This window comes from Nicotiana sylvestris, chromosome 2, assembly GCF_000393655.2.
Source record: "Nicotiana sylvestris chromosome 2, ASM39365v2, whole genome shotgun sequence".
NCBI lineage: Eukaryota > Viridiplantae > Streptophyta > Magnoliopsida > Solanales > Solanaceae > Nicotiana > Nicotiana sylvestris.
Genome location: NC_091058.1, coordinates 61,971,569 through 61,998,959, shown reverse-complemented (window position 1 = coordinate 61,998,959; position 27,391 = coordinate 61,971,569). Strand labels below are relative to the sequence as shown.

The following is a 27,391-nucleotide window of genomic DNA, read 5'->3' as shown; positions in this document are numbered from 1 at the left end:
GTAACGACGGATTTAACGATACGATACAATAAAATTTAAGTAACAATCAAAACAAATATCATATTTAAAGTAATAATACAATACAATACAAAGGACAGCAACCATCCAAACAAGCTGTAAAGCCTGGGCTGCGGCCCCGCTTATATTGACAGTTCTATGTCTTGACGACAAAGACTTTGTCACTTTGATTTGACGGCAAAAGAGAATATTATCATTTCTTCTCCTAAAATGATTTAATATAAAAACGGCAAACAACTACACGTCCTAAGGAAGACGTCAATAGTATAAAACTAGAAGGTAGGTATAAAGAAAGAAAATAATCGATAAAACACTCATTATAAAAGTCAAGATTCTCAATTCCACTAACGCTGGTATCTTCCTTTTATAAACAAAGTTTTAATAAAATAATACGAGGTAGATCGATTCCTCTCATTTTATTCATATAAGGTCATTTGACTCTGTACAAAAAGCTTAAGAGTATAAGTTTATAACCATTATATTTATATTTGTGTGGCTATAAAAATTTTATAATAAAAATAAAGTGACTAAAATAAAAGGTTTAATATTAAATTTTTTAAAAATATATAAATATGACATCTTTTTTAAGAGACTAAGAGGTCGTTTGGTAAAGTGTATTAGAAAAAAAATAATGCATGCATTAGCTTTGTGTATTAGTAATACTTAATTTGGTACACTTTTCAACCTATGTGTAACTAATACAAGCATTAGTTATACACTCTACTTGGTATTATCCTATGAATAGCTAATGCATAAAAAATTATGGTATTAGTAATACCAAGGGTATTAATGCATGCATTAGCATGATTAAAGATAAAATTATCCTTAAAATCCCTAAAGCTAAAGAATAATAAGGGTATTTATGAAAGCAACTAATTTATTTAAAAATTATGCAATGCATTTTAATTTTTAATACATCATACCGAACAATGTATACAAAATAATCTCTACATAACTAGTGCTTGTATTATTAATCCTTGCATTACTAATACACTATATTCAACATTATTCTTATATACCCTTTAAGAGGTTATTTGGTAAAGTGCATTAGAAAAAATAATGCATACATTAGCTTTGTGTATTAGGGGTCATTTGGTAGGAGGTATTAGAAAAAATGATGCAAGCACTAGCTCTATGCATTACGAATACCTTGTTTGGTATATTTTTTCAACCTGTGTATAACTAATACATCATACTTGGTATTATCCTATGTATAAGTAATGCATAGAAAATTATGGCATTAGGAATACCTAGGTTATTAGGGGTCGTTTGGTAGGGTGTATGAGAATAGTGCGGAATAAGATGTATTAGTAATACATGGATTAATAATGCAACAACAACAACAACAACAACAACAACAACAACAACAACAACAACAACGACCCAGTAAAATCTCAAGAGCAGGTTCTGAAGAGGGTAGTGTGTACGCAAACCTTACCCCTACCTCGATGGAGTAGAGAGACTGTTTTCAAAAGATCCTCAGCTCGAGAAGACAAAAAGGCAAAAAGACAAAAAGACAAAATTAGTATCACCCCAGAAATCGTAGAAAAAATAATAACAACATGGAAACTAGAAGATAGATAAGGTAGACGCAAAGCAAAATCGATAAACAATAAATAAACTCGGCATTATAAGAAACGAAAGAGTAATAAGACAATACATTGCCACTAGCCTCACGAAGGTACGAAATAAGGAAAGACTCAACTGCCTCCTAACCTACAACCCTAATCCTCGACCTCTACAACTTCTTATCAACATTCATGTCCTCGAAAATTTGAAATCTCGCCATATCCTGCCTAATCACCTCTATATTCTCTAGTTTTAAGGGACTTTAAGGATAATTTTGTCTTTAACCATACTAATGCATGCATTAATAGCCTTGGTATCACTAATGCCATGGTTTTCTATGCATTACTTATACATAGGATAATACCAAGTATGATGTATAACTAATATAGGTATTAGTTATACACATGTTGAAAAAATATACCAAATAAGGTATTAGTAGTACATGGAGCTAATGCTTGTATTATTTTTTCTAATACCTCCTACCAAGCAAACCCTTAATACATGCACTAGTATGGTTAAAGACAAAATTATCCTTAAAGTACCTTAAAGCTAGAGAATATGGAGGGCATTTTTGTAAATAATATTTTTCTTAAAAATTATGCAATGCGTTATAATTTTAATACATAACACCAAACAATAGATAAGAAATAATATATGCATAACTAATGCTTGCATTACTAAACCATGCATTACTAATCCATGCATTACTAATACATCTTATTCCGCATTGTTCTTATACACCTTACCAAACGACCCCTTAGTAATACCTTGTTTGGTACACTTCTTCAACCTATGTATAACTAATACAAACATTAGTTATACACCATATTTGGTATTATCCTATGTATAACTAATACATGACAAATCGTGGTATTAGCAATACCAAGGGTATTAATGAATGCATTAGCATGATTAAAGACAAAATTATCCTTAAAGTCCCTTAAAAATAAAGAATATGGAGTGCATTTTTGTAAACAACTAGTTTTCTTAAAAATTATACAATGCATTTTAATTTTTAATACACCACATCAAATAATAGATAAAAAATAATCTCTACATAACTAACTTATGCATGCATTTTAATGAGCACTATTCTTATACACCCAAGCAAACGACCCCTAAAGGAAATAGTATGCTACTATATGCATAAGGAAAGGGAAATAAAACGTAAAAGAAGAATGACGATACCAATGACGTGTATAGGAGCCAACAAAGAGAGGTGACAGCATCTGCTGCGTCAGCTTAACGACTTCACCCGCTAACCAACACCTTACATAAATAAACACTTTTATACAACCGAAGAGCCACTGGACCCGCAGAACACAAAACGGGTCGAGTATCATATACTAATAAGGGTCGGGCCAAATAGCTCCTTTCTATTATAATATAAATTTTCTTTGTTTCCTCCTTATCAAATACTCCATATTAACACTAATATTTAATCACATTTATTACCCAAAAAAACACTAATATTTAATTAGGAACCACATGAAATTACAGAACTGATTATTTGATAAGACTGTAATGATAGAGAGAAAATTAGCATTGTTCTTCTACCAAAATAAAACCTAAAAATGGAAATTTAAATTTTAAAAAAAATCTTATACAATTATATGTTTAATGTAAAAGGATGAATTGAATGTCTGGGACAAGGAAAACATTACTCAATTTGTCCCTTATAAACTTAATCAAAAAGTTAATCTAGGATAAAGAGAGTAACTATTTTCTAATAACATCACATGCAATTATAAACAATTTATTTTTCTATGTTAAAAAGCTTCTCAAAATAATCAACAAAACAAATGGGAAAAAATCCCAATCGGGTCGATACCAAATAATGAGATATCTCATGAATCGGGTCTAAGTATATAGTCTATACTATACCGATTAGGAACATGGATTCTTCTGCATAGCCACACGCAGCCAAAAAATAAAATAACTTAGCGTTATTTTCTTACGAAACTTCCCTGAGACACGTGGGTCCAATTCGCTGTCTCCTCAAAGGCCAAAGCAACCAGGGACAAACTCTAACCCTTTTAATCTTTTTTTGGTTGCATTTCGGATCTAACTCAGGAAAAAAAACAGTATTTTTAGCTCTGCAATTGCAAATTTTCTCGTTTTTTTAGCCGAAGTGAATGTTATTCCAATTGGGTAAGCTGTGATCAAGCAGTTGAAGTTTTTTGTTGCAAAATTTGCCAGTTATCTTGACTTTTTGTGAAGTTGGTAAATTTTTCATTTGGGTAAGTTGTGATCAAGCAGTTGAAGATTTGCACTTTGTATTCTTACTGTGAAATTGCAGTTTTGTTGATTATAGATGGGGTGGAATTGTTAATTTCTTCTAAAGTTTTAAAGGGTTGATTTGGTTTTACCTGAAATAGGGAGAATATGACTTGTAGTTTTGGAATTTGCTTCTTTTCTTGGTCTGCATAGTTGAATGTTATTAGAAAACTTATGGAAAGTTTTGGTCAAACTTTTGTCCTTTGAGAAGAATTTCTTGTATTGGTGATTGGTTATGGTCTTGGAGAGGTTCTTTTTTTTTTGCATAGAGCCTGTGCGGAGAATATTATACATGGTTAAAAACATTAGATTTTCTGGACTTTGACTATCTTAGATGTAGATAAATTTTGTATATGTTTTTAGACCATTAGAATTGGGAAATGGCTTGTTCTGCTGAACCATCATCATCTATAAGCTTTACTTCATCTTCCATTACATCGAATGGGTCGATTGGCGTTGGCCAAAACACTCATGCTTATGGCGGCTCTGAGACAGGGAGTAGTTATGAAATCATCAGCTTGAGTAAACTCAGTAACAATTTAGAGCAACTCTTGTCAGATTCCAGCTCTGATTTTACTGATGCTGAGATTGTTGTTGAGGGTGTTTCACTTGGTGTTCACCGTTGTATATTAGCTGCCAGGAGTAAATTTTTTCAGGATCTTTTTAGGAAAGAGAAGGGAAGTTGTGGAAAGGAAGGTAAACCAAGATATTCTATGACCGATATTTTGCCTTATGGTAAGGTTGGATATGAGGCTTTCGTTACCTTCCTAAGCTATTTGTACTCAGGAAAATTGAAGCATTTCCCTCCGGAGGTATCAACATGTATGGACACTATATGTGCTCATGACTCTTGCAGACCAGCAATTAATTTTAGTGTGGAGTTGATGTATGCCTCTTCCATGTTTCAGGTTCCAGAGCTAGTATCACTTTTCCTGGTAACTAACATGCTTTCTGCTGATTAATGTACATTTCAAGTGATTTTGTGGTGTTTGTTGTGATTCAAGCTAACAAGGCCAAATACAAAAGATTATGCTTGTCTAGCTTGACCACTGATAATTAGGTTGTATTATGAAATCTCTGTATGAACTGTAGGTTTTCATTTGAAATGATTTTTTCTTCTGAACTTCTGTCAATTTGTCAAAGAAAGTGTATGGTCAATACGTTAATCATATTAAAGTGGTATCCAGTTAAGGAATATTCTGCAATGTCATGATTTTGTGCATAATCATACATAGCAATGCCATTGTGTTGTGAATCCAATTTCTCGCTACTTGTATCATGATATTCTTTTCAGTGTCCGATATTGGTTGTTGGGAAAAAAGTAGTTCTAAATTTGTTTCAAACAGAAGAAGCTAGTCATTGCAATAAGGACCTTGTCAAGTTGACATGGAATATCCCCAAGCCATTGATGGATATATGCACTAAATTTGAATTGCCTTTGTTGGAATTTATGGATATGTTTGAGTTTAGCATGCATATCTAATAATTTGTGTTAGGCAGTTGGACATCATTGTCAGTTTTAAGTTTTGAGGGTAGTGGTCTTTGCAGTAACTGTTCCAGCTCTGCCTAATTATAATAAACACAATGAATAATCTACGGCTGCTGCCAGTTACATAAAAGTTGATGCATTTGTCAAAAATATATAGAGAATTTTTCCCTACTGGCAACAATCAAGAGTACAGTCTGCTAACACTAGCTCGTATAATTGCAGAGACGCCTTATCAATTTTGTTGGGAAGGCTCTTGTGGAAGATGTTATCCCAATACTTAGAGTTGCTTTTCATTGCCAATTGAGCGAGCTTCTCACTCATTCCGTTGATAGAGTAGCACGATCAGATCTTGAAATCACATGCATTGAGAAAGAGGTTCCCTTTGAAGTTGCAGAGAATATTAAATTATTGTGGCCGAAATGTCAGGTTGATGAAAGTAAGGTTCTACCTGTGGATCCCTTGCATGAAAAGAGAAAAAATAGGATATACAAGGCATTGGATTCGGATGATGTTGAACTTGTCAAGCTTCTACTGAGTGAGTCTAACATAAGCTTAGATGAAGCCTACGCTCTTCATTATGCTGTGGCATATTGTGATCCCAAGGTTGTGACTGAGGTTCTTGGACTGGGTGTTGCGGATGTCAACCTACGTAATACTCGTGGTTACACTGTGCTTCACATTGCTTCCATGCGTAAGGAGCCAGCAGTAATTGTATCGCTTTTGACTAAGGGAGCTCGTGCATCAGAGACTACATTGGATGGGCAGAGTGCTGTTAGTATCTGTAGGAGGCTGACTAGGCCTAAGGAGTACCATGCAAAAACAGAACAAGGCCAGGAAGCAAACAAAGATCGGGTATGTATTGATGTTTTGGAGAGAGAGATGCGTCGCAACCCAATGGCTGGAGATGCATTGTTTTCTTCCCCAATGTTGGCCGATGATCTGCACATGAAACTGCACTACCTGGAAAATAGAGGTACCATTTAAAATACGGTAATCTTGGGTTTCCACTTTTTACCAACCAAGGCCCAAGCAACTTCTAGTCTTGCAGATCTGGAAGCCAGGCTTCCTTGGCCGAGAGTTAATACTAAGCAAGATTAGTAGTCCTACTGGGCCTTGTTCATTGATAGTAGTTACAAGACTAAGATTTAAGTGTTTCATATCATTTGATCATGATCTCAAATTTGGAAATCTATGGAGAGAGTAGCCTTTAAATTTTGACCTTGACAGTTAATGTTGAAAGCATGGTAAGCTTGGCGCACATAATGAAAGTGTTGGCCTATCTGCACCAGGATACATTGTTGACTAATAGGTACTCACCTCCTGTTAGAAGTCATTTATATTAGTTCATTATTTCTCTAACATCTAGGGGAAGATCTCAGTGGGGCCAAGTCTTGGTACATGAACTACAGTTGTACCATTTCTTGGACAATCAGGCTGATCACAATACTAGTTGATGCCCACACAAAGATTATGAGGAAATCTAGGGTATATTGACTAATCCAGCCAAAAGAAAAATAAAAGAACAAATAAAACACACACACACACACAGAGTAACTTCTGCATTATATGATGACTTGGGATGCAGCGATGATGTTATCATTTATCAGGTTGTTTGTTTTTGTTATGTGCAATATCTCATCTGTCAAATTTTGATTTGGTTTCGCACTCAATTTTGTTGAGTCTGTTGTGGCCCTCGCATGAATTAAGTATGACGCTGAGCAAATAATTTCGTGATGGCTTTTGTATTACAGTGGCATTTGCACGGTTACTGTTCCCTCTTGAAGCCAGACTAGCCATGCAAATTGCAAATGCTGAGACTGCAGCTGAAGTAGCAGTCCGTTTGGCATCTAAAAGTACATCTGGGAACTTGAGGGAGGTTGATTTGAATGAGACACCCATAAAGCAGAAAGAAAGACTTCTTTCAAGGATGCAAGCCCTCTCGAAGACAGGTATCCACTGATAGCCAGTATATTTATTAAGATCGTCCTACATGTACCAGGTCTCCTATTATTTCCAATTTCATCATCATCTAATCAGTAGCAACTTAAGTGACATGAAGAGCATCTAGACCTGAACCCACTTTTTGCTCCACCATCCTCCCTCCTTATTCTCCAAAAAGAGGAGAAGAAGGAAAAACAAAGAATGCAAATTAACAGTATTGGTCTAAGTCTGTAGCATTAATAACTGATGTTAATCCCCAAAATATCCAGGAGAAATGGAATTATAAATGTGTGTGTAGAGGGTTTTGATAACCTACTAGATGACTATTAGTACGTCATTTTATGTCCAATTTTCCTTTTCATCAAATACCCTTCGTGACTTGAAAGAATGACCAAATATGTTCCTTAAGCAGGTATATATTTTCATTTAACATATTCTTGATTTGCACATATAGATTCCATCATGGACTAAGAATGCCTTAAGAATTGTATTTTCAAGTTTCCTCTTGTCATTATTCTTAATTGATCTGTTTTATGGTTGCAGTTGAACTTGGCAAGCGCTATTTTCCACATTGCTCTCAAGTTCTGGACAAGTTTATGGAGGATGACTTACCCGACTTAATTTTCCTTGAGATGGGCACTCCAGAGGAGCAAAAGATCAAGAGGAAGCGATTTAAGGAGCTCAAAGATGACGTTCAACGGGCATTTAACAAAGACAAAGCTGAACTTCATTGCTCCCGCTTGTCCTCATCATCATGTTCCTCTTCTTTTAAAGATGGTGCAAGTGTCAAACTTAGGAAACTATGAGTAAATAGGGTTTTGTCCTATAGTTTCTCTACCATCTCAGTTTTGAATGTAAGATTAATAGTTTTTATAAAGACTTGTCTTGTACAACCTTCATTAGAGCGCCTGCTTTGTCGCTATCCATTTCCCTATTCAGCTTGTTAAACTTCCATGTTTACAGTAGAAAGAAATTTGCTTAGGAACAAGCTTTTGGAATAGCTTATATGGAAAATTGATTGTATCCTACCGCGATGTAGAGACATCTAGATCATCACTTTTTGCACTAGATAAACTAATGAGAATAATATATAGTCATTTCTTGTTGCAGAAGACGGAGTTTATGTTGAGTTGCAGATCATTTTCCTGTTAACAAAACCTCGTCCTTGAAAAAGAAAAATAGTGGAACTTATTTTGCCTAATCTCAGTGCTACTTTATCGCCTTTTCGGTTCTTCTAGAATACAACGCTAAGTTAAATACGATCCCACAAGTTTCTCAACAAATCTTAAGCAATTTATCAGTACAACTCTTTCTCTTAATAATTACTTCCCCTTGAAAAAGGCACATATGTTAATGAATAGAACATTAAGCATCTTCGATTTACATGTATGATGGCTTTGCCGAAGCGATCATACATATGCCTCAAGTTCGAATGGGCAAAGCTAGCCGGGGGGTAATTAGTAACACTAAATCGAAGACAGGACTACATAAATGGTGCCCCATATAAGTGCTGGGCAAGCCTTAACCTGAACACAATGACCTAAATGAAGCGTTAGTGCAGACTCAAAAAAATATGGTTACAAATGGCATTATGTTGGATTGTTCTGCTACATATTGGCAAAGCCTATATCCGCCACCAAATAGGCTTAACTTCAAAGTAATAGGTAAGTAAGTCTAGAACAATCAATGTGGTGAAGAGACTAATTAACAGCGCAAGGACTTTCCATGGGTCGCCTTTAACTTAAATGGCTATAGAAGAAGCGGCCCTATGGAGAAAAGTTATCTTAGCCAAGAGCGGTATGCAAAGGAATTGGTGCACAAGACAAACCACCGACTCATTATGGAAAAACATTAGCTTCTATAGGAGTAGTTCTCTAAACTAGTATACATATCTATACTGCAACCATTGCTCATTGTAGACAAGGGGTCCCCTATGAAAGAGTGAGTCAATAAAAGTAAATTGGTGATTTGATACATTATAAACAGGATAAATTGGTTTGGGAAGGGGAAAAGGATAGATTTATTTAACAAAGGAGAGTAATATGAAGGAGCTGAAGTTTTTGGCTGGATTGCCATGAACGGGGCATGCCTCGCGCAGGACAGTCTACAAAAAAGAGTACACAGTATTGCTGCCTATGCAAGTTACAAGCAGAATCTCCTGAAAACTTACTGATACACTGCAGATTTTCGCGGGAGGTGTGGACAGTGTTCCTTAATGTCTTTGGAGTGAATCTGGTGGCTCTCTCATCTGTTAAAGACGCAGTAAAGGGCTGATGCAGCCAGAGGTTTGACAAGAAAATCAAATATATTTGACATACAGTTCCTTCATGCATTTTTTGGACAGTTTGGAAAGAAAAAAATTGTAGGTGTTTTAAAAATACCCTAGGCCTTCCCATGTGTAAAAATTCAAAGCATTACAGCTTCTGTATTTGTGGTTCACGTTTTTGTGGATTTTCTTAACTCTCCACAGACATGAGAGGATAGAAATCCCTTTCCTGCTGTACATATTTGGCACCAACTTGATGCATAGCAATGAAATTTACCTCATAAAAAAATAACAAAAGAACACTAAACTCATTAATGAGCATTCTGAGACATAACAAAACATGTGTCTCTAGATGCTTTTTATATGACGGTGGTGTCTAGGCAAGTGTGCGTGCACCTGGATCTGTCCACTGGGTACCTACCACCTCCCACTAGTACAAGTACCGAGTAACTCTGTTCAGCAAGGCTTATACCGATGAGAAGAAGTGATCTAGCATTTTATTCATAAAATTATTCCACCAGCACAGCTTGATAACGATATTCTCTGGAATTTATTCCTTGAATACTAATAAATTTGAGGATAGAGATAATGATGCTCTAAAATTGCATAGAAGGCAGTAATATTCACCAATATACGCCAATTGGTTGTTCATGTTACAATATGAAATAGTATATAACATCCTCATAAGCAAACAAGATACAACAGGAAAAGAGCGCAGGCGCACAAATCATGGCCAGTTCAAGACAAAGGAGTTTGGGGCCAATACAATATTGTTTCATAATGACATAGCAAAACATCATGAACAGTTTGTTTATTTTTGGAGCAACAATAGGGGGGAAAAAGCACATATGTAGAATGAGAAAATTGGTATTCAACAAGCAATGTCCCAATCTGTTATGAAAATCAGGGGCATACCAGCAGAAAGAGAAGTAACAGAGGCAGAACTGAAAACGTACTAGCATAAAGAAATAACGAAAAGGAACACTGCTGATACACACACCAAAAAAATAGTACACTTCTGATAGTAACAGAGTAGATTGTCTTCTTTATTCTTAAGAGCCTCCCCTCTCCACTTGGGAAAGAGATTCTTGAGCCTTATTCAGGATAAGAAACTTGACCAGAAAAAAAAAAATTGAGAAAATCGAAAAACCTCTTATACAGGTCTTTTGACTTGCCCTCTGATGGACGACAAGGGATTGCACCCAAAATCATAGTCATACTTTTCTTCAGGGGCGACTTGGATTTTTTGAACAACTTTGTTGTCCAAGCCAGACTTGTCTGCACCTTAACTAATCCACTGGGCCCCCACTATCTCCCACCAGCACAGGTAACTCTACCTACTATGGCTTATCAGAAGGATAGCTAGAGTGTACGTAGGTCAGATCTATTATTTTACTAGTCTAATGAGTACATTACACCTCCTTGTCCGGTCAGAAAGTACCTAAATATCCAGAGTTCCCTCGTCGAAAGCATGAAGAGAAGGGGCTGTGATGGGAGTAGCAAGTGGGATGAAAAGTTCTTCAATAGAACGAGAGCAGACTAAAATCAAGCAATCCCCCCTTCTGACGCTTCAAAGTATAGTTGAGTGATATGTGTCTCCTAACAAGAGACATATTAAAGAAAAAAAGAGCATAGACAAACCAATTAAAGGTGGAAAATTAAAATAATCAATTAGAACCAGAAACTTATAGCAGCTTGAGGTAAAAATGGTAACTCTACTCATCAAAACTGATATGGAAAATCAATCTTAGCTGGATTGAAGTGAACTTTTTAAATTTTCCCACATTGCTGGACCTTCTGGATGTATGTCAACAAAATATTTTACAAAGCGGGCATCTGAACAAGCAAGAAGAGTGCTCACTGACAATGTTGGTTTTGCAGCACCCTTTTGCTTCAGCCATGCATACATTGAAAACCGAAGATGGACTCTGTCAACATCATAGCAGAGGTAAGATGGAAATGACACAATAGATTCCACTGGATAACCTAAATATGTTTTCAGTAGATCAATTTTCTTCTCAAGCACATTTTTGCTCTGGTTCAGCGCCGTGGGGGCCTGTTTAATCATATTAATTACAACATTGCAGTCCAGACCAGCATTTACTAGACAATCAAACCTCTCTTGTAACTGGTCTCCTCGTCCACGGAACTGCTTTAAAGCTTTTGCCATCTCATCTGAATTTTCTAAGTAACCTAATCTCAACAAGAAAGCAGTTTTCTCAAATAATTTTCCTGGGTTCTGGGAAGTCATCTGCTCCAAGCTAACTTTTGATTTTGAGGCTAATCTGAATAAATTCAAAGGATCCTCTTTTATAGTTTCACATAAACGACATTTGTCGCCCTTGAAGCACCTCAAAACGGTCTTTGGTCCCTTCAGAGAATGTGACCCCAGAAGTTGTATATGTGTAGATACAATATTTGCAATAATTTCGGTCTCTAATCCTATCTCCAACAAGAAGTACAATGCCTGCCAGAGATTTTTAGCACACTTCAGAGATAGGATATTAGGATTTTGACAGAATAGTGAGTATATGTCATTCATTTTAAGACCCAACTTCAGTAACTGCCCAACCAACACATAAATCCGTTTCCCAGAGCCTTCAAATAAGAATGCAGGGTTCATCTTAAACAAAGCCGCCATCTTTTCATCACTATATCCTACTTCATTGAGAAAATGCAACGTATGAAGCATTCTACCCCAATTGTAGGAGTGCCTATTGGATAAGTATCCTCCAATCCAATCATTTTCAAACCCTAAGATTTTCAATTTCTCAAGAACCTTAATAAGTTCACTATTCATCTCACCAAGCAAAACAGTAGGTGAACATGTCACCAACTTTATAACTGTTGATCTGCTCAAACCCAATTTCTCATAAGCCCTCAATTTCATATCCAATACTCCATAGTCATATCCGAATATCTCAGTCGCTTCCTTATAAATCTTCCCCATTTTAACACGAGGAATGCCGTAATCACAAAGAACATGATAATTATCAAGCAAGACACTGTCATCACTCAAAAAGATCAAATTTCGCGGAAGCAAAGATGTAAGCTCGGATGAGCACAACCCCAAGCTTTCCAAGAACGGCTCGAACTCATTAATCGGATGGTATCTAAAGAAACGAGTCAATGCCCTTGTTATGTCTTGATCATTATCAACCTTGGATAGCAAGCTTTGAAGAAAATGAGGCGAGTTCTTGCTAATATGTTCGGCATCCACATAATTAAACCCTCTTGTACAATGTAAGTAATCAAAGAGAGCTGCTTGTGCATCAGTTCTTGTAACCCGCGACATTTTATTGACAGCAACGGAAATGGGTGTCTGAGTTGTCGATTCGGGGACAGATACCTTAGGATTATGTGAACTACGAAAGCATCTAATATTCAAAGATGAAAAATTCTGGGGGCTATGAGAATTAGAACCCTTTTCATAAATAGGAGAAATAAATAGGTGGTTGAGCTGAGATATCATTTTCCAAGATACACTTTTGCGGATTTTTCGAATTAGCATCTCAAATTAGCAAACAAAGATTCTGATTTCTGGACCAAAGGACAAAAAGAAATATGATTTTTAGCTTATAAAGCTTATGCAAATGAACAAGTGTCCAAGAAAATTTCATTGGTCTTTCATTTTTTGCACAAATACATTGGAAGGATCACATCAATGAACAATTCTTCAGCAAAACATGGTTTGATTATGGTGCAATTAGAGCTGTACAGAGCAGGTTGTGGAATTGATACCTCTGATTGTAGTTTGGAGCTGCTTTGTTCCTTTCTCCGTAGTTAGCGAAGAAACGATGGCTTCTTATGACAGGTATTTTAAATACGCCTTAGAAACAAAGAAGATAATAGGGTTTTAGCTAAGCGTTGGATACAAAGAGGGAGTACTTTAAAATTCTAAAACCCTAGAAGGAGCAAAATTTTATTTTGTGTCTCATACAACTAACACTAGTCTGTGGACCCAAAAGTGTAAAATTGGGGTCCACTAATTTGTGAGACAAAAAGGAGTTTCACACAATTAGTGTCAGTTGTATGAGCCACAAAATAAAACTTCTCCTACAAGGAGGAGAAAAGGTTTGGTTTTTGGTCTAGAGTTTAGAAGTTCAAACCCCAACCGTACAAACCTCCTGCTATTTCTGTCTTTTATTTTTACTCCTTCCTAATTTCTAAAAATAACTGTCTCAAATTATTTATTACTTTATAAGTTTAAGACAAAATTAATTATTTTTTCTCATTTTACCCTTAATATTAATTATTCTTAAAGATTGAAATAACATGTAAGGTCCCATAAATTTTACCTAAAAATCCGAAGTTTCGTAGTGCCGAGGTAGGCGTATGTGTCAATGATACGATACGTAATTTTTGGGTCGAACTGTACGTTGGGGAGTTGAAGAAAAATGTTTGGCAGAAAAAACATTTCTGCAGCCCACTATGCAGCCACAGAATCACTCTGCGGGCCGTAGAATGGCCGCGGAGTGAGGCCGTCAACTGGAAACTTTTGGATGTCATTTCGCGGCCAAGTATGCAATTGCAAAATGATTTCGCGGGCCGCACACCGATCATAGATCCAGCATGGAAATTTTTCTGACGGAGGTTCTGCGGACCGCATAATGGGCCCAGAGTGGGGCAGACCTGCCCAGTTCCGGAGGGACATTTCGCGGCCCATTTCGCGAACTGCAGAAGTATTATGTGGTCATATATGCGACCGCAAACCTGTGTCGGAGCTCCTATTTTTCTAATTTTTGAACCCTAGCTCATTCTAATAAAACAACCTTGGGGATCATTTTAAAGGGGAAAAATATATACTTCTAGAGAGAGGGAGTGTCATAGAGTGAGAAAGAAAGTTCCTAAGCTTCATCTGCCAATTCTTACTCAAATCTTGGAAGATTAACAAGGAAAGCACACTAGGTCTTCATCCTAGAGATAAGATTCTACACCCTAACTCATAATTTTAAAATATAACTAGAAATGGGCAATTAGTAAGGTAATTCATGGGTATGGGACTTGTTCATCTTGCATGCATATGTTATCAAAGAGTGTAAGAAGATTATGTGAGCTAAAAATGGTAGATAATAGGTTTGAGATTTTGGAACCCACCATAGGAGGATCTTGAAACCTTAATGCACACCTAGTGCTTGATAAAATGATCAAATGAGCTAGAACCATGATCATTTTCCTAATTGCGGTTCAATTGCTATATTTCTAAAATAGATTGAAGTTGTTAAGATTTTCGGAATATTTTAGAATTTAAGGAAGCTCAATTGAGGTATGTTGGCTAAACTCTTCCTTAAGAATTGAACCCCACATTACTCTTGTAAGTTCCAAGATGTTCACTATGAACCGATTATTTTGAATAAGCCTTGTGATAAAGATGTATGTTCAATTCGTGTTTCAAATGCACTTGTTATGTTGTACTATTAATTGAGGATGTGTTCCAATTTATGGATTGTGTATCTAAATATTGTAACTCCAAGTCGTGTTTCATATGAAAGTTAATATGCCAAATTGTGTAGAGATTATGATTGGGATTACACCTCCACTCGCATACACATTGGGGTGAGGCGGCGGGGCCGCTTTGTGTGGAATTTTGGATATTGTTATTACACCTCCACCCACATACACATTGGGGTGAGGCGGCAGGGCCACTTTGTGTTAAATTTTGGGTATTGTTGTTACACCTCCACCCGCATACATATTGGGGTGAGACAGCATGGTCGCTTTTTGTGGAATTTTGGGTATTGTTATTACACCATCACCCGTATACATATTGGGGTGAGGCGGCAGGGCCGCTTTGTGTAGGTTTTGGTACTGTGGTCATACTTCCACCCACATATATTGGGGGTGGGCGGGAGAGTGTGATGTATCGAAAGGTCATCTCTTGTTTTAGAAGTCAAATCTGTGTTTCGAGACCTTAAAACCCCCCATTTGTCTCACCTCGATTTGCATACACAGTCCGGACATATATCCGGAAAGCCCTTAAGTGAAAATTTGAGAAAAATGCTAAATTTTGCCTTTAAAAATTAAATTTAGTTGACTTCGGCCAATATTTTGGATAAACAGACCGTAGGAAAATATGGGACTTGGGCGTATGTCCGAAATTGAATTTCGAGGTCCCTAGCTCGAGAAATGAATTTTTGAAGAAAATTGTTTAACTGAAAAATATAAGGAGTTTAGAAATTGAATAATGATTGAATTCGATGGTATTGGAACCGTATTTTAGTTTTGGAGCCCGGTACAGGTTTAATATGGTATATAAGTTATGTTTGTAAAATTTGATAAGAAACTGAATTCATATGACGTGATTCGGACCGTCGGTTGTGAAAATGGTAACTTTAAGAGTTCTTGAGATTTTCATTTATTTTTGTGCTAAATTCATTGTTTAAGATGTTATTTGGGCGATCTGATCACACGAGAAAGTCCGTATGATATTTTTAAACTTGTGTGCATGTTTGGTTAGATTCCCGAGGGCTCGGGTGAGTTTTGGATAGGCCGCGGAGTGTTTTGAGACTTAAGGGAAATAGTTGTTGTGTTGCAGATCTATGCGAAGTCTGGCTCGCAAATGCGAGCATCGCATTTGCGAAGATACATCGCAATTGCGATCAGAGGGCAGGGAGGGGGACCTTCGCATTTGCGAAGTTCAATGTCGCAATTGTGACTCCAGCAGTCACCGCATTTGCAAATAATAGTTCGCATTTGCAAAGTCAGCAGCCATGCCAAGCTTCACATTTGCGATGCTTTAGTTGCATCTGCGAACCTGTTATCACAAATGCGATATCTACGACTGTGTAAATTATAACTTAGACGGGATTTCAACTCATTCATTCAAATTTTCAAACCCTAAGCTCTCATAGGCAATTTTCCAAAGAAAAGTTCTTCCCCAAATCACAGGTAAATAACATTTAACTCATTTCTTTCAATCTACTTCATCTTTCTACAAGATTTTATGACAAAATCTAGGGATTTTTATGGGAAATTGGGTGTTTTTGGGTGAAATTTGAGAATTTTAAAATTTGGAGATTTAGACCTCAAATTGAGGTCGGATTCAAAAACCAATTGCATATTCGGGCTCGGGGTGAATTGGTAATCAGGTTTTAGTTTGAACTTCGGGTTTTGACCAAGCGGGCCCGGGGTCAATTTTTGACTTTTTGGGGAAAATGTTAGAAAAACTATAATTAAGCATTGGGTTGGAGTTCGTTAGCATTTATTGATGTTATTAAGCTAATTATGACTAGATACAAGTGAATTGGAGGTGAAATCTAGAGGGAAAGCGGTATTTGAGGCTTGATTGGTGGTCGTGGAATCGAGGTAAGTGTTTAGCCTAACCTTAACTTGAGGGAATAGGTGTTGTGTCTTATTTGCTACGTGTTAGTGTTGTGTATGACGTATAGGTGTGGTGACGAGTATATATACGTTGGTGTCGAACATGTCCATGAGTCTTAAACTGTGGCTGTTGTGATTCTTATTATGCACTATTCATGCTTAACTTGATGATTATCCATGTTGATGGTATTGTTTTGGTAATTGACCATTGTTGAGTATTGGCTCAAGTTGAGATTTGTTTTACGAAGTTAACTGTTGAAACGAGATTGGTTATAGCTGATTCTCTTGCCGGGATGTAGTTGTTTCTATTGTTGATTTCCTTGCCGGGATGTTATTATTTCTACTGTTTAGGTGAGGAAAGAGTGATAAAGCACGAAGGGTGATGTCGTGCACATTTACATTTATATTGATGCATATGGTGAGGAAGAGAGATAAAGCACGAAGGGTGATGCCGTGCACATTCCTATTATTCACATGGTGAGGAAGAGTGATAAAGCACGAAGGGTGATGCCATGCACATATTATTGATTGCATGGTGAGGATTGAGAGTAAAAGCATGAAGGGTGATGCCGTGCATCTATTTTTTTGTACTGTGATTATTTGGTGTTATCGGTTCAAGTGCCTTAATTGTTTCTTTTCTGTTATCTCTGTGTTTACTTATTCTAGTATCCCCCAGAGCATGTTGCCCCTTCTGGTAAATTTCTGATAGCTTCTATTATTGTTATTCTGTTAGATATTGTTTAACTGCACAGGTTTATAGTGTTAGTCGTGTCCTAGCCTCGTCACTACTTCGCCGAGGTTAGGTTCGGCACTTACCAGTACATGGGGTCGGTTGTACTGATGCTATACTCTGCAATTTTGTGCAGATCCCGATACTAGACCATACAGATCGTAGTTCGAGGCTGCTACCTTCAGTCAAGTGGAGACCCAAGGTAATCCTACAGGCGTCCGCAGACCTTGGCGCCTCCTTCTACTCTGCTTCTTTTCTGTTTAGTCTATTTCTGAAATAAATTTATATTTTTTTGTTTAGACTACTATTTGTAGTATTCTAGACAGCCCGTGAAATTGTGACACCAGTTCTGGGTGAAATTTTATTATGGATTTCGTATTTGTATTAAGTTAAACTATTGAATTCTGTTCTTCCGCATTTTGTTTATACTAATTTTCTTATAACAACTGGTAAATAGTTAAAGGATAAAGGAAAAAGGTAAAATAATCAATAACGTTGGCTTGCCTAGCGGGTACAATTTAAGGCGCCATCACAGTCCCGACGGTGGAAAATTCAGGTCGTGACAAGTTGGTATCAGAGCTCTAGGTTGCTTAGGTCTCACAATTCATGGACAAGATTAGTAGAGTCTGAGGGATCGGTACAGAGACGTCTGTGCTTATCCCCTAGAGGCTATAGAGGTAGGAACAGTTTCACTTCTATTCATCCCTGTCGTGCGGTTGATTTCTCAATGCTAATTGAACTTCTACTCTATTCTTTCGTAGATGGTGAGAACACGTACCACTTCATCAGCTGATCAACAGTCCAAGCCCCCAAAAACAGCTCCTACGAGGGGTAGAGGAGCAGCACCAGCGGTAGAGCCTCAGGTAGAGTTTGATGATGAGGTTCTGGCCTAGACAGTTCCAGTGGGCCCAGCTCAGGTCCCAGAGGGGTTCATTGCTACCCCGGTACTCCAGGATGCTCTGGTCTGTCTAGTGGGCCTTATGGAGAGTGTCACTCAGGAAAGCATACTTCCTGTAGCACCAGCTGTCTCTCAGGCTGGGGGAGGAGCACAGACTCCCGCTACTCGCACTCCGGAGCAGATGGCTCCCCACTTCAGACTCCAGCAGCTCAGCCAGTTGGGGTAGTCCCATCAGGTGTTGCAGTTCAGACCGGTGACGGGTAAGCTATGTCTTCAAATGTTTTGTGGAGATTAGATAGGTTCACCAAGCTCTTCACTACTACCTATGGCGGTACATCTTCAGAGGATCCCCAAAATTATTTGAACAGTTGTCATGAGGTTCTTCAGAACATGGGGATAGTTGGGAACAATGGGGTTAACTTTGCTTCTTTTTGTCTATCAGGTTCCGCCAAGAAATGGTGGAGAGATTATTTTTTGGCCAGATTAGCTGGGTCACCAGCTCTCACTTAGGACCAATTCTCGCAGCTATTCCTCGAGAAGTTCCTTCCTATCACTCATAGAGAGGAGTACCGTTGGTGGTTCGAGCGTCTTCATCAGGGTTCTATGACTGTCACCCAGTAAGAGATGAGGTTTATTGATTTGGATCGCCATGCTCTTCTTATACTCCCCACTGAGAGAGAGAGAGAAAGAGAGAGGGTGAAGAGGTTTATTGAGGGACTCGCTTAGCCTATTAGATTGCAGATGGCAAGGAGACAGGGAGCGAGATTTCTTTCCAGGATGCGGCCAATGTGGCTAGGCGGGTTGAGATAGTTCTAGCTTAGGGGAGCGGTCAGGGTTCTGACAAGAGGCCTCGTCATTCTGACAAATTCAACGGTGCCTCGTCTGGAGGTATGGATTCTTTTGGTGGAGGCCATCCTCCCAGGCCATTCTATTCAGCACTTCAGGCTTCTCATGGTGCTCTAGGTGGCCGTGGATCTCATATGCAGTATTCTGATCAATTACCCTACAGTGCACCACTAGCTCCTATTAGTGCACCTTTACTCTAGAGTTTTCAGGGTGGTTACTCAGGCCGTTAGGGTCAGTTTCAAGGTCAGCAGTCTCAGCAGCCGAAGTCTTGTTATACTTGTGCCGACACGAGGCACATTGCTAGATTTTGCCCTCAAGCCTCGAGCAGTTCTCAACACTAGGGTTCTCGTGCCATGGTTTCAGCATTGAGTATTCTACTGCCCGCTCACCCAGCTAGAGGTAGGGGTTGATGTGTTAGAGGTGGAGGTCATGCCGTTAGAGGTGGAGGTCAGACAACTAGAGGTGAAGGCTAACCACTAGGAGGCCATCCTAAGGATGTAGTTCAAAGTGGTGGGGCCCAACACCGATGTTATGCCATTCCAGCCAGACTTGAGGCTGAGTCCTCCGATACAGTTATTGCAGGTACGGTTTCTGTTTGCAGTAGAGATGCTTCAATTCTATTTGATCTAGGGTCCATATACTCCTATGTGTCATCTAATTTTGCCCCTTATCTGGTTGTGCCTTGTGATTCTTTGAGTGCTCCTGTATATGTGTCTACACTAGTGGGTGATTCTATTATGGTAGATTGTGTCTATCATTCGTGTGTGGTTGTTATTGGGGGTCTTCAGACTAGCGTAGATCTCCTACTTCTCGATATGGTGGATTTCGGTGTCATTTTGGGGATGGATTTGTTATCCTCTTATCATGCTATATTGGACTATCATGCCAAGGCCGTGACCTTAGCATTTCCAGGGTTGCCTCGATTGGAGTGGAGAGGGACTCCTGGTCAGTCTGTTAGTAGAATTATTTCTTATATGAAGGCTCGACATATGGTTGGAAAGGGATATTTGGCCTAATTGGTGTATGTTTGTGATTCTAGTGCTGAGGTCCCTTCCATGGATTTTGTGCCCGTTGTTCGTGAGTTTTCAGAGGTATTTCCTGTAGATCTGCCGGGTATGCCACCCGATAGGGATATTGACTTTTGCATTAATTTGGCTCCGGGCACTCAGCCCATTTCTATTCCGCCATATCGTATGGCCCCGCCAGAGTTGAAGGAATTGAAATAATAGTTGCAAGACTTGCTTGATAAAGGCTTTATTAGATCTAGTATCTCGCCTTAGAGTGCATCAGTGTTGTTTGTTAAGAAAAAGGATGGATCAATGAGGATGTGTATAGATTATCGGCAGTTGAACAAAGTCACCATCAAGAACAAGTATACATTGCCAAGGATTGATGATTTGTTTGATCAGCTTCAGGGTGCCAAGGTATTTTCAAAGACTGATTTGAGGTCTAGCTACCATAAGTTGAGGATTAGGGTATCCGATGTCCCTAAGACAGCTTTCCGCACTCGGTACGTGCATTATGAGTTCATAGTGATGTCATTTGGGTTGACAAATACCCCAGAAGCATTCATAGATTTGATGAACCGAGTGTTCAAGCCTTATTTGGGTTCCTTTGGGATTGTCTTTATTGATGATATTTTGATCTACTCCCGCAACTGAGAGGAGCATGAGCAACATCTTCGAGTCGTTCTTCAGACTCTGAGAGATAGTCAGTTGTATGCTAAGTTTTCAAAATATGAGTTTTGGTTGAGTTCGGTAGCATTCCTGGGTCATGTCGTATCAACAGAGGGTATTCAGGTGGATCCTAAGAAGATCGAGGCAGTTAAGGACTGACCTAGGCCCACATTAGTTATAGAGATGTGGAGTTTCTTGTGCTTGGCAGGTTATTACCGTCGGTTGTGGAGGGGTTTTCATCTATAACAGCCCCGGTGACTAGGTTGAACCAGAAGGGTGCCCAGTTCAGGTGGTCAGACAAGTGTGAGGCAAGCTTTTAGAAGCTTAAGACAGCTTTGACTACGGCACCGGTGTTGGTTTTGCCCACAGGTTCATGGCCATATACAATTTATTGTGACGCATCTCATATTGGACTTGGTACGGTGTTGATGCAGAATGGCAAGGTTATTGCATGTGCTTCGCGATAGCTGAAGATCCACGAGAAGAATTATCCAGTTCATGATTTAGAGCTAGCAGCCATTGATCATGCGCTGAAGATTTGGAGGCATTATTTATATGGCGTGTCGTGCGAGGTGTTCACGGATCACAAGAGTTTGCAATACTTGTTCAAGCAGAAGGAGCTAATTTGAGGCAGAGGAGGTGGTTGGAGCTATTGAAAGATTATGATATCACCATCTTGTATCATCCAGGGAAGGCCAATGTAGTGGCCGATGCTTTGAGTAGGAAGTCAGCCAGTATGGGCACCCTTGCTTATATTCCAGTTGGTGAGAGACCGCTTGCTTTTGATGTTCAGGCATTAGCCCATCAGTTTGTGAGGTTGGATGTTTCTGAGCCCAGCCGCGTTCTAGCTTGCACAGTCGCTCGTTCTTTACTATTTGAGTGTATCATAGATCAACAGTATGATGATCCTCATTTGCTTATCCTTAGAGACACAGTGCGGCACGAAGGTGCCAAGCAGGTTACAGTTGGAGATGACGAAGGTTTGGGGATGCAGGGTCGAGTTTGTGTGCCTAATGTGAATGGACTTTGTGAGTTGATTCTAGAGGAGGCCCATAGTTCCTGGTATTCTATTCATTCGGGTGCCACTAAGATGTATCAGGACTTGCAGCAGCATTATTAGTGGAGGAGGATGAAGAAGGATATTGTTGCGTATGTAGCTCGGTGTTTGAATTGTCAACAGGTAGAGTATGAGCATTAGAGACCTGGTGGTTTGCTTCAGAAGATTGAAATTCCTGAGTGGAAGTGGAAGCATATCACTATGGACTTCGTTGTTGGACTCCCACGGACTTAGAGTAAGTTCGATGCGATATGTGTTATTGTTGATAGGCTGACTAAGTTAGCGCATTTCATTCTTGTGGCAGTCTCTTATTTTTCAGAGAGGTTAGCTGAGATCTATATTCGAGAGATTGTTCGTCTTCATGGTGTGCCTGTGTCTATTATTTCTGACTGTGGTACACAATTTACCTTGCATTTTTGGAGGGCAGTTCAACATGAGTTGGGTACACGGGTCAATTTGAGCACAACCTTTTATCCCTAGAAAGACGGACAGTCTGAGCGTACTATTCAGATTTTGAAGGATATGCCCCGAGCATGTGTTATTGACTTTGAAGATTCGTGGGATCAGTTTTTGCCATTAGCAGAGTTTGTCTACAACAATAATTACTAGTCTAGCATCCAGATGGCTCCCTTGAGGCATTATATGGTAGGCGGTGTTGGTCACCGGTTGAGTGGTTTGAGCTGGGAGAGGCTCGGTTGTTGTGTACAGATTTAGTTCAGGATGCCTTGGAGAAGGTTAAGATCATTCAGGATAGGCTTCGTACAACTCAGTCAAGGTTAAAGCCGACCGTAAAGTTCGTGATGTGTCATTTATGGTCGGAGAGCGAGTGTTTCTTCGGGTGTCGCCCATGAAGGACGTAATGAGATTTGGTAAGAAGGGCAAGCTAAGCCCTGAATTCATATGACCTTTTGAGATCCTTGATCGAGTGGGAGAAGTGGCTTACAGACTTGCATTACCACCGGGTTTATCAGTTGTGCATCCAGTGTTTCATGTGTCCATGCTTCGAAAGTATCACGGCGATCCATCCCACGTGTTAGACTTCAGCACTGTCCAGTTGGACAAGGACTTGACCTATGAGGAGGAGCCGGTAGCTATTCTAGACCGGTAGGTTTGTCAGTTGAGATCGAAGAGTTACCCTTCGGTTCATGTTTAGTGGAGAGGTCAGCCTGTCGAGGCAGCTACCTAGGAGTCCGAGTCCAATACGCGAAGCCGATATCCCCATCTTTTCACCGACTCAGGTACTTTTCTATGTCCATTCAAGGATGAACGGTTGTTATAGAGATGGAGAATGTGATGACCCGAAAGATCATCTCTTGTTTTAGAAATCAAATCTGTGTTTTAAGGCCTTACAAAATCCTTTTATCTCACCTCAATTTGCGTGCGCAGTCTGGGCGTATATCCGGAAAGCCCTTATGTAAAAATTTGAGAAAATGCTAAATTTTGCCTTTCAAAATTGAATTTAGTTGACTTTGGTCAATATTTTGGGTAAACGGACCCAGACCCGTGATTTGACAGTACCGAAGGGTCCATAAGAAAATATGGGACTTGGGCGTATGCCCGGAATTGAATTCCGAGGTCCCTAGATCGAGAAATAAATTTGTGAAGAAAATTATTTAACTGAAAAATATAAGGAATTTAGAAATTAAATAATGATTGAATTTGATGGTATCGGGCCCGTATTTTGGTTCTGGAGCCCGGTACAGGTATGTTATATAAATTATGTCTGTAAAATTTGGTAAGAAACGAAATTCATATGATATAATTCGAACCCTCGGTTGTGAAAATGGTAACTTTAAGAGTTCTTGAGATTTTCATTGATTTTGGTGCTAAATTCATTGTTTAAGATGTTATTTGGGCGATTTGATCGTACGAGCAAGTCCGTATGACGTTTTTAGACTTGTGTGCATGTTTGGTTTAGAGCCCCGAGGGCTCGAGTGAGTTTTGGATAGGCCGCGGAGTATTTTGAGACTTAAGGGAAATAGCTGTTGTGTTGCAAATCTGCAGACTTCGCATTTGCGAAGTCTGAGTCGCAAATGCGAGCATCGCATTTGTGAAGTCTGCTCGCATTTGCGAAGATACATCGCAATTGCAATCAGAGGGCAGGGAGGGGGACCTTCGCATTTTCGAAGTTCAATGTCGCAATTGCAACTCCAGCAGTCACCGCATTTGCGAACAATAGTTCGCATTTGCGAAGTCAGCAGCCCAGGCCAAACTTCGCATTTGCGATGCTTTGGTCGCATTTGCGAATTTGTTATCGCAAATGCGATATCTGCGACTATGTAAATTACAACTTAGACGGGATTTGAACTCATTCTTTTAAATTTTCAAACTCTAAGATCCCATAGGCGATTTTTCAAAGAAAAGTTATTCCCCAAATTATAGGTAAACAACTTTTAACTCATTTCTTTCAATCTACTTCATCTTTTTACAAGATTTCATCACAAAATCTAGGGATTTTCATGGGAAATTGGATGTTTTTGGGTGAAATTTGAGAATTTCAAAATTTGGGGATTTAGACCTCAAATTGAGGTCAGATTCTAAAACTAATTGTATATTCGGGCTTGAGGGTGAATGGGTAATTGAGTTTTGGTCCGAACTTCGGGGTTTGACCAAGCGGGCCCGGGGTCAATTTTTGTTTTTTGGGGAAATTGTTGGAAAAACTATAATTAAGCATTGGGTTGGAGTTCTTTAGCATTTATTGATGTTATTAAGCTAATTATAACTAGATATAAGTGAATTGAAGGTGAAATCTAGAGGGAAAGTGGTATTTAAGGCTTGATTGGTGGCCGTGGAATCGAGGTAAGTATTTGGCCTAACCTTAGCTTGAGGGAATAGGTGTTGTGTCTTATTTGCTACGTGTTAGTGTTGTGTACGACGTATAGGTCTTGTGACGAGTATCTATGCGTTGGTGTCGAGCATGCTTGTGAGTCTTAAACTGTGGCCGTTGTGATTCTTATTATGTACTATTAATGCTTAACTTGATGATTATCCATGTTGATGGTATTTTCTTGGTAATTAACCATTGTTGAGTATTGGCTCATGTTGAGATTTGTTTTGCGAAGTTAACTATTGAAACAAGATTGGTTTTAGTTGATTCCCTTGCCGGGATGTAGTTGTTTCTATTGTTGATTCCCTTGCTGGGATGTTATTGTTTCTACCATTTGGGTGAGGAAAGAGTGATAAAGCACGAATGGTGATACCGTGCACATTCATACTTATGCATAAGGTGAGGAAAGAGTGATAAAGCACGTACACATTTACATTTATATTGATGCATATGGTGAGGAAGAGAGATAAAGCACGAAGGGTGATTCGGTGCACATTCCTATTATTCACATGGTAAGGAAGTGTGATAAAGCACGAAGGGTGATGTCGTGCACATTTTCATTATTGATTGCATGGTAAGGATTGAGAGTAAAAGCACGAAGGGTGATGCCGTGCATCTATTTTTTTGTACTGTGATTATTTGGTGTTATCGGTTCAAGTGCCTTAATTATTTCTTCTCTGTTATCTTTATGTTTCCTTATTCTAGTATCCCCCATAGCATGTTGCCCATTCCCGTGAATTTCTGATAGCTTCTATTATTGTTATTCTGTTACATATTGTTTAACTGTACAAGTTTATGGCGTTGGTCGTGTCCTAGCCTCGTCACTACTTCGCCGAGGTTATGCTCGGCACTTACCAGTACATGGGGTCGGTTATGCTGATGCTATACTCTGCATTTTTGTGCAGATCCCGATACTGGACCATACGGATTGTAGTTCGAGGTTGCTGCCTTTAGTCCAGTGGAGACCCGAGGTAGTCCTGCAGGCGTCTGCAGGCCTTGGTGTCCCCTTCTACCCTGCTTCTTTTCTGTTTTATCTATTTCTGAGACAGATTTGTATTTCTTTGTTCAGACCACTACTTGTAGTATTCTTAGACACTCCGTGAAATTGTGACACCAATTCTGGGTGGAGTTTTATTATGAATTTCGTATTTGTATTAAGTTAAACTGTTAAATTATGTTCTTCTGCATTTTGTTTCCGCTGATTTTCTTATATCAACTATTAAATGGTTAAAGGATAAAGGATAAAGGAAAAAGGTAAAATAATCAGTAAGGTTGGCTTGCCTAGCGGGTACAATATTAGGCGCCATCACGGTCCCGACGGTGGGAAATTTGGGTCGTGACACAGGGCCGCTTGAGTAGAGTTGTGGTATTGTGTTTGCACCTCCACCCACATACTTTGGGGGTGAGGCGGCGGGGCCGCTTTGTGTAAAGATGGTTATAAAGGATCTCGTCTTATATTTCATAAATGTTATTGGCAGCTCTTGATAAACTTCCTTTAGCTTCAATGGCCATCTATGCTATTCTATTGTCACCCTAATTCATCATATTCATGTTGTATTTTCAAGTTGTTGATTTGGTGTTTGGTTTTCATACTAGTACTATTCGATATGTACTAACGTCCTTTTTGCCGGGGGTGTTGTACCTTTAATGGATGCAGGTGGTTCCACAACGGAGGACATTGACTAGTGATAGCGGTGATCATTCTTCCCAGGTGACTTGGTGAGCCCCATCTCATTCCGGGATTGTGCATCTTTTGTTTCATATTTATTATCATGTTTTGAGGTATAACCGGAGCCTTGTTGCCGGTACTACAATTGTACTCTTTGGTATTTTTAGAGGCTCTGTAGACATAGTATGGGTCGTGTATTGGTATGGGAAAAGTTGAACTAAGAATGTCCTAATCGTATCACATGCTCCTATTTGTAAGCTATGGTCGTGAAACACACTATTTTAGAGGCTTATTAAATGAAGTAACTAATGGTTAGGTATTTGGTATTGTCTATATAATCTCTTTGTTGGTCAATTTTCAAGTTATGCATTCTCTTTAAATCATGGGTGAGTTGGGCGTGACAAACTTGGTATCAGAGCCTAAGGTTTTAAAGTGTCCTAGGATGTCTCGGAGTCGTGTCTAGTAGAGTCCTTTTTATCGGTGTGTTGTCGACCACATCTATAATTAGGAGGCTACTTGAACATTTAGGAATAATACCCTTCTTTGATGTTCTTGATCGTGCAATAAAGCTGATTGAAAGATTGTTCCTCCTTTAACTCTTGCATTGCTCTAACTTTTAGTAAATGGTATCCAGGAAGAAGGCAAGAACTGGCCAATGAGCCAATGCTACCCCAGGAGTGGCGGTTGATTCTATAATTGATGATGCGGGTGAACACCCAAGGGGTGAGGATATTCCCCCAATTACTAGCGTGCCTGATTTTACTATTCCTACTCAGGGTGCACCAGTTCCTACACCTGATGAGGGTGC

The 27,391-nt window shown here is 39.0% G+C and overlaps 2 protein-coding genes across 3 annotated transcripts; one reads left to right on the top strand and one right to left on the bottom strand.

Moving 5' to 3' along the window:
• The first annotated feature begins 3,526 nt into the window (after positions 1 to 3,526).
• Positions 3,527 to 8,332, top strand: LOC104226259 (BTB/POZ domain and ankyrin repeat-containing protein NPR1). 2 transcript variants are annotated; one of them, XM_009778213.2, is made up of 5 exons: positions 3,527 to 4,560; positions 4,651 to 4,799; positions 5,576 to 6,326; positions 7,105 to 7,302; positions 7,838 to 8,332. In XM_009778213.2, the coding sequence occupies exons 1-5, from the start codon at positions 4,245 to 4,247 to the stop codon at positions 8,098 to 8,100; spliced, it is 1,677 nt and encodes a 558-aa protein (XP_009776515.1). In that variant the 5' UTR covers positions 3,527 to 4,244; the 3' UTR covers positions 8,101 to 8,332. The 2 variants fall into 2 exon arrangements, with proteins under 2 accessions (XP_009776515.1, XP_009776511.1); XM_009778209.2 differs by having other exon boundaries at positions 3,528 to 4,799.
• A 1,947-nt stretch (positions 8,333 to 10,279) lies between these two features.
• On the bottom strand, positions 10,280 to 13,414 carry LOC104226273 (transcription termination factor MTEF18, mitochondrial). Its single transcript, XM_009778224.2, has one exon. It carries the CDS (start codon positions 13,069 to 13,071, stop codon positions 11,308 to 11,310), a length of 1,764 nt encoding a protein of 587 aa, XP_009776526.1. The 5' UTR covers positions 13,072 to 13,414; the 3' UTR covers positions 10,280 to 11,307.
• Between the last annotated feature and the right edge of the window lie 13,977 nt (positions 13,415 to 27,391).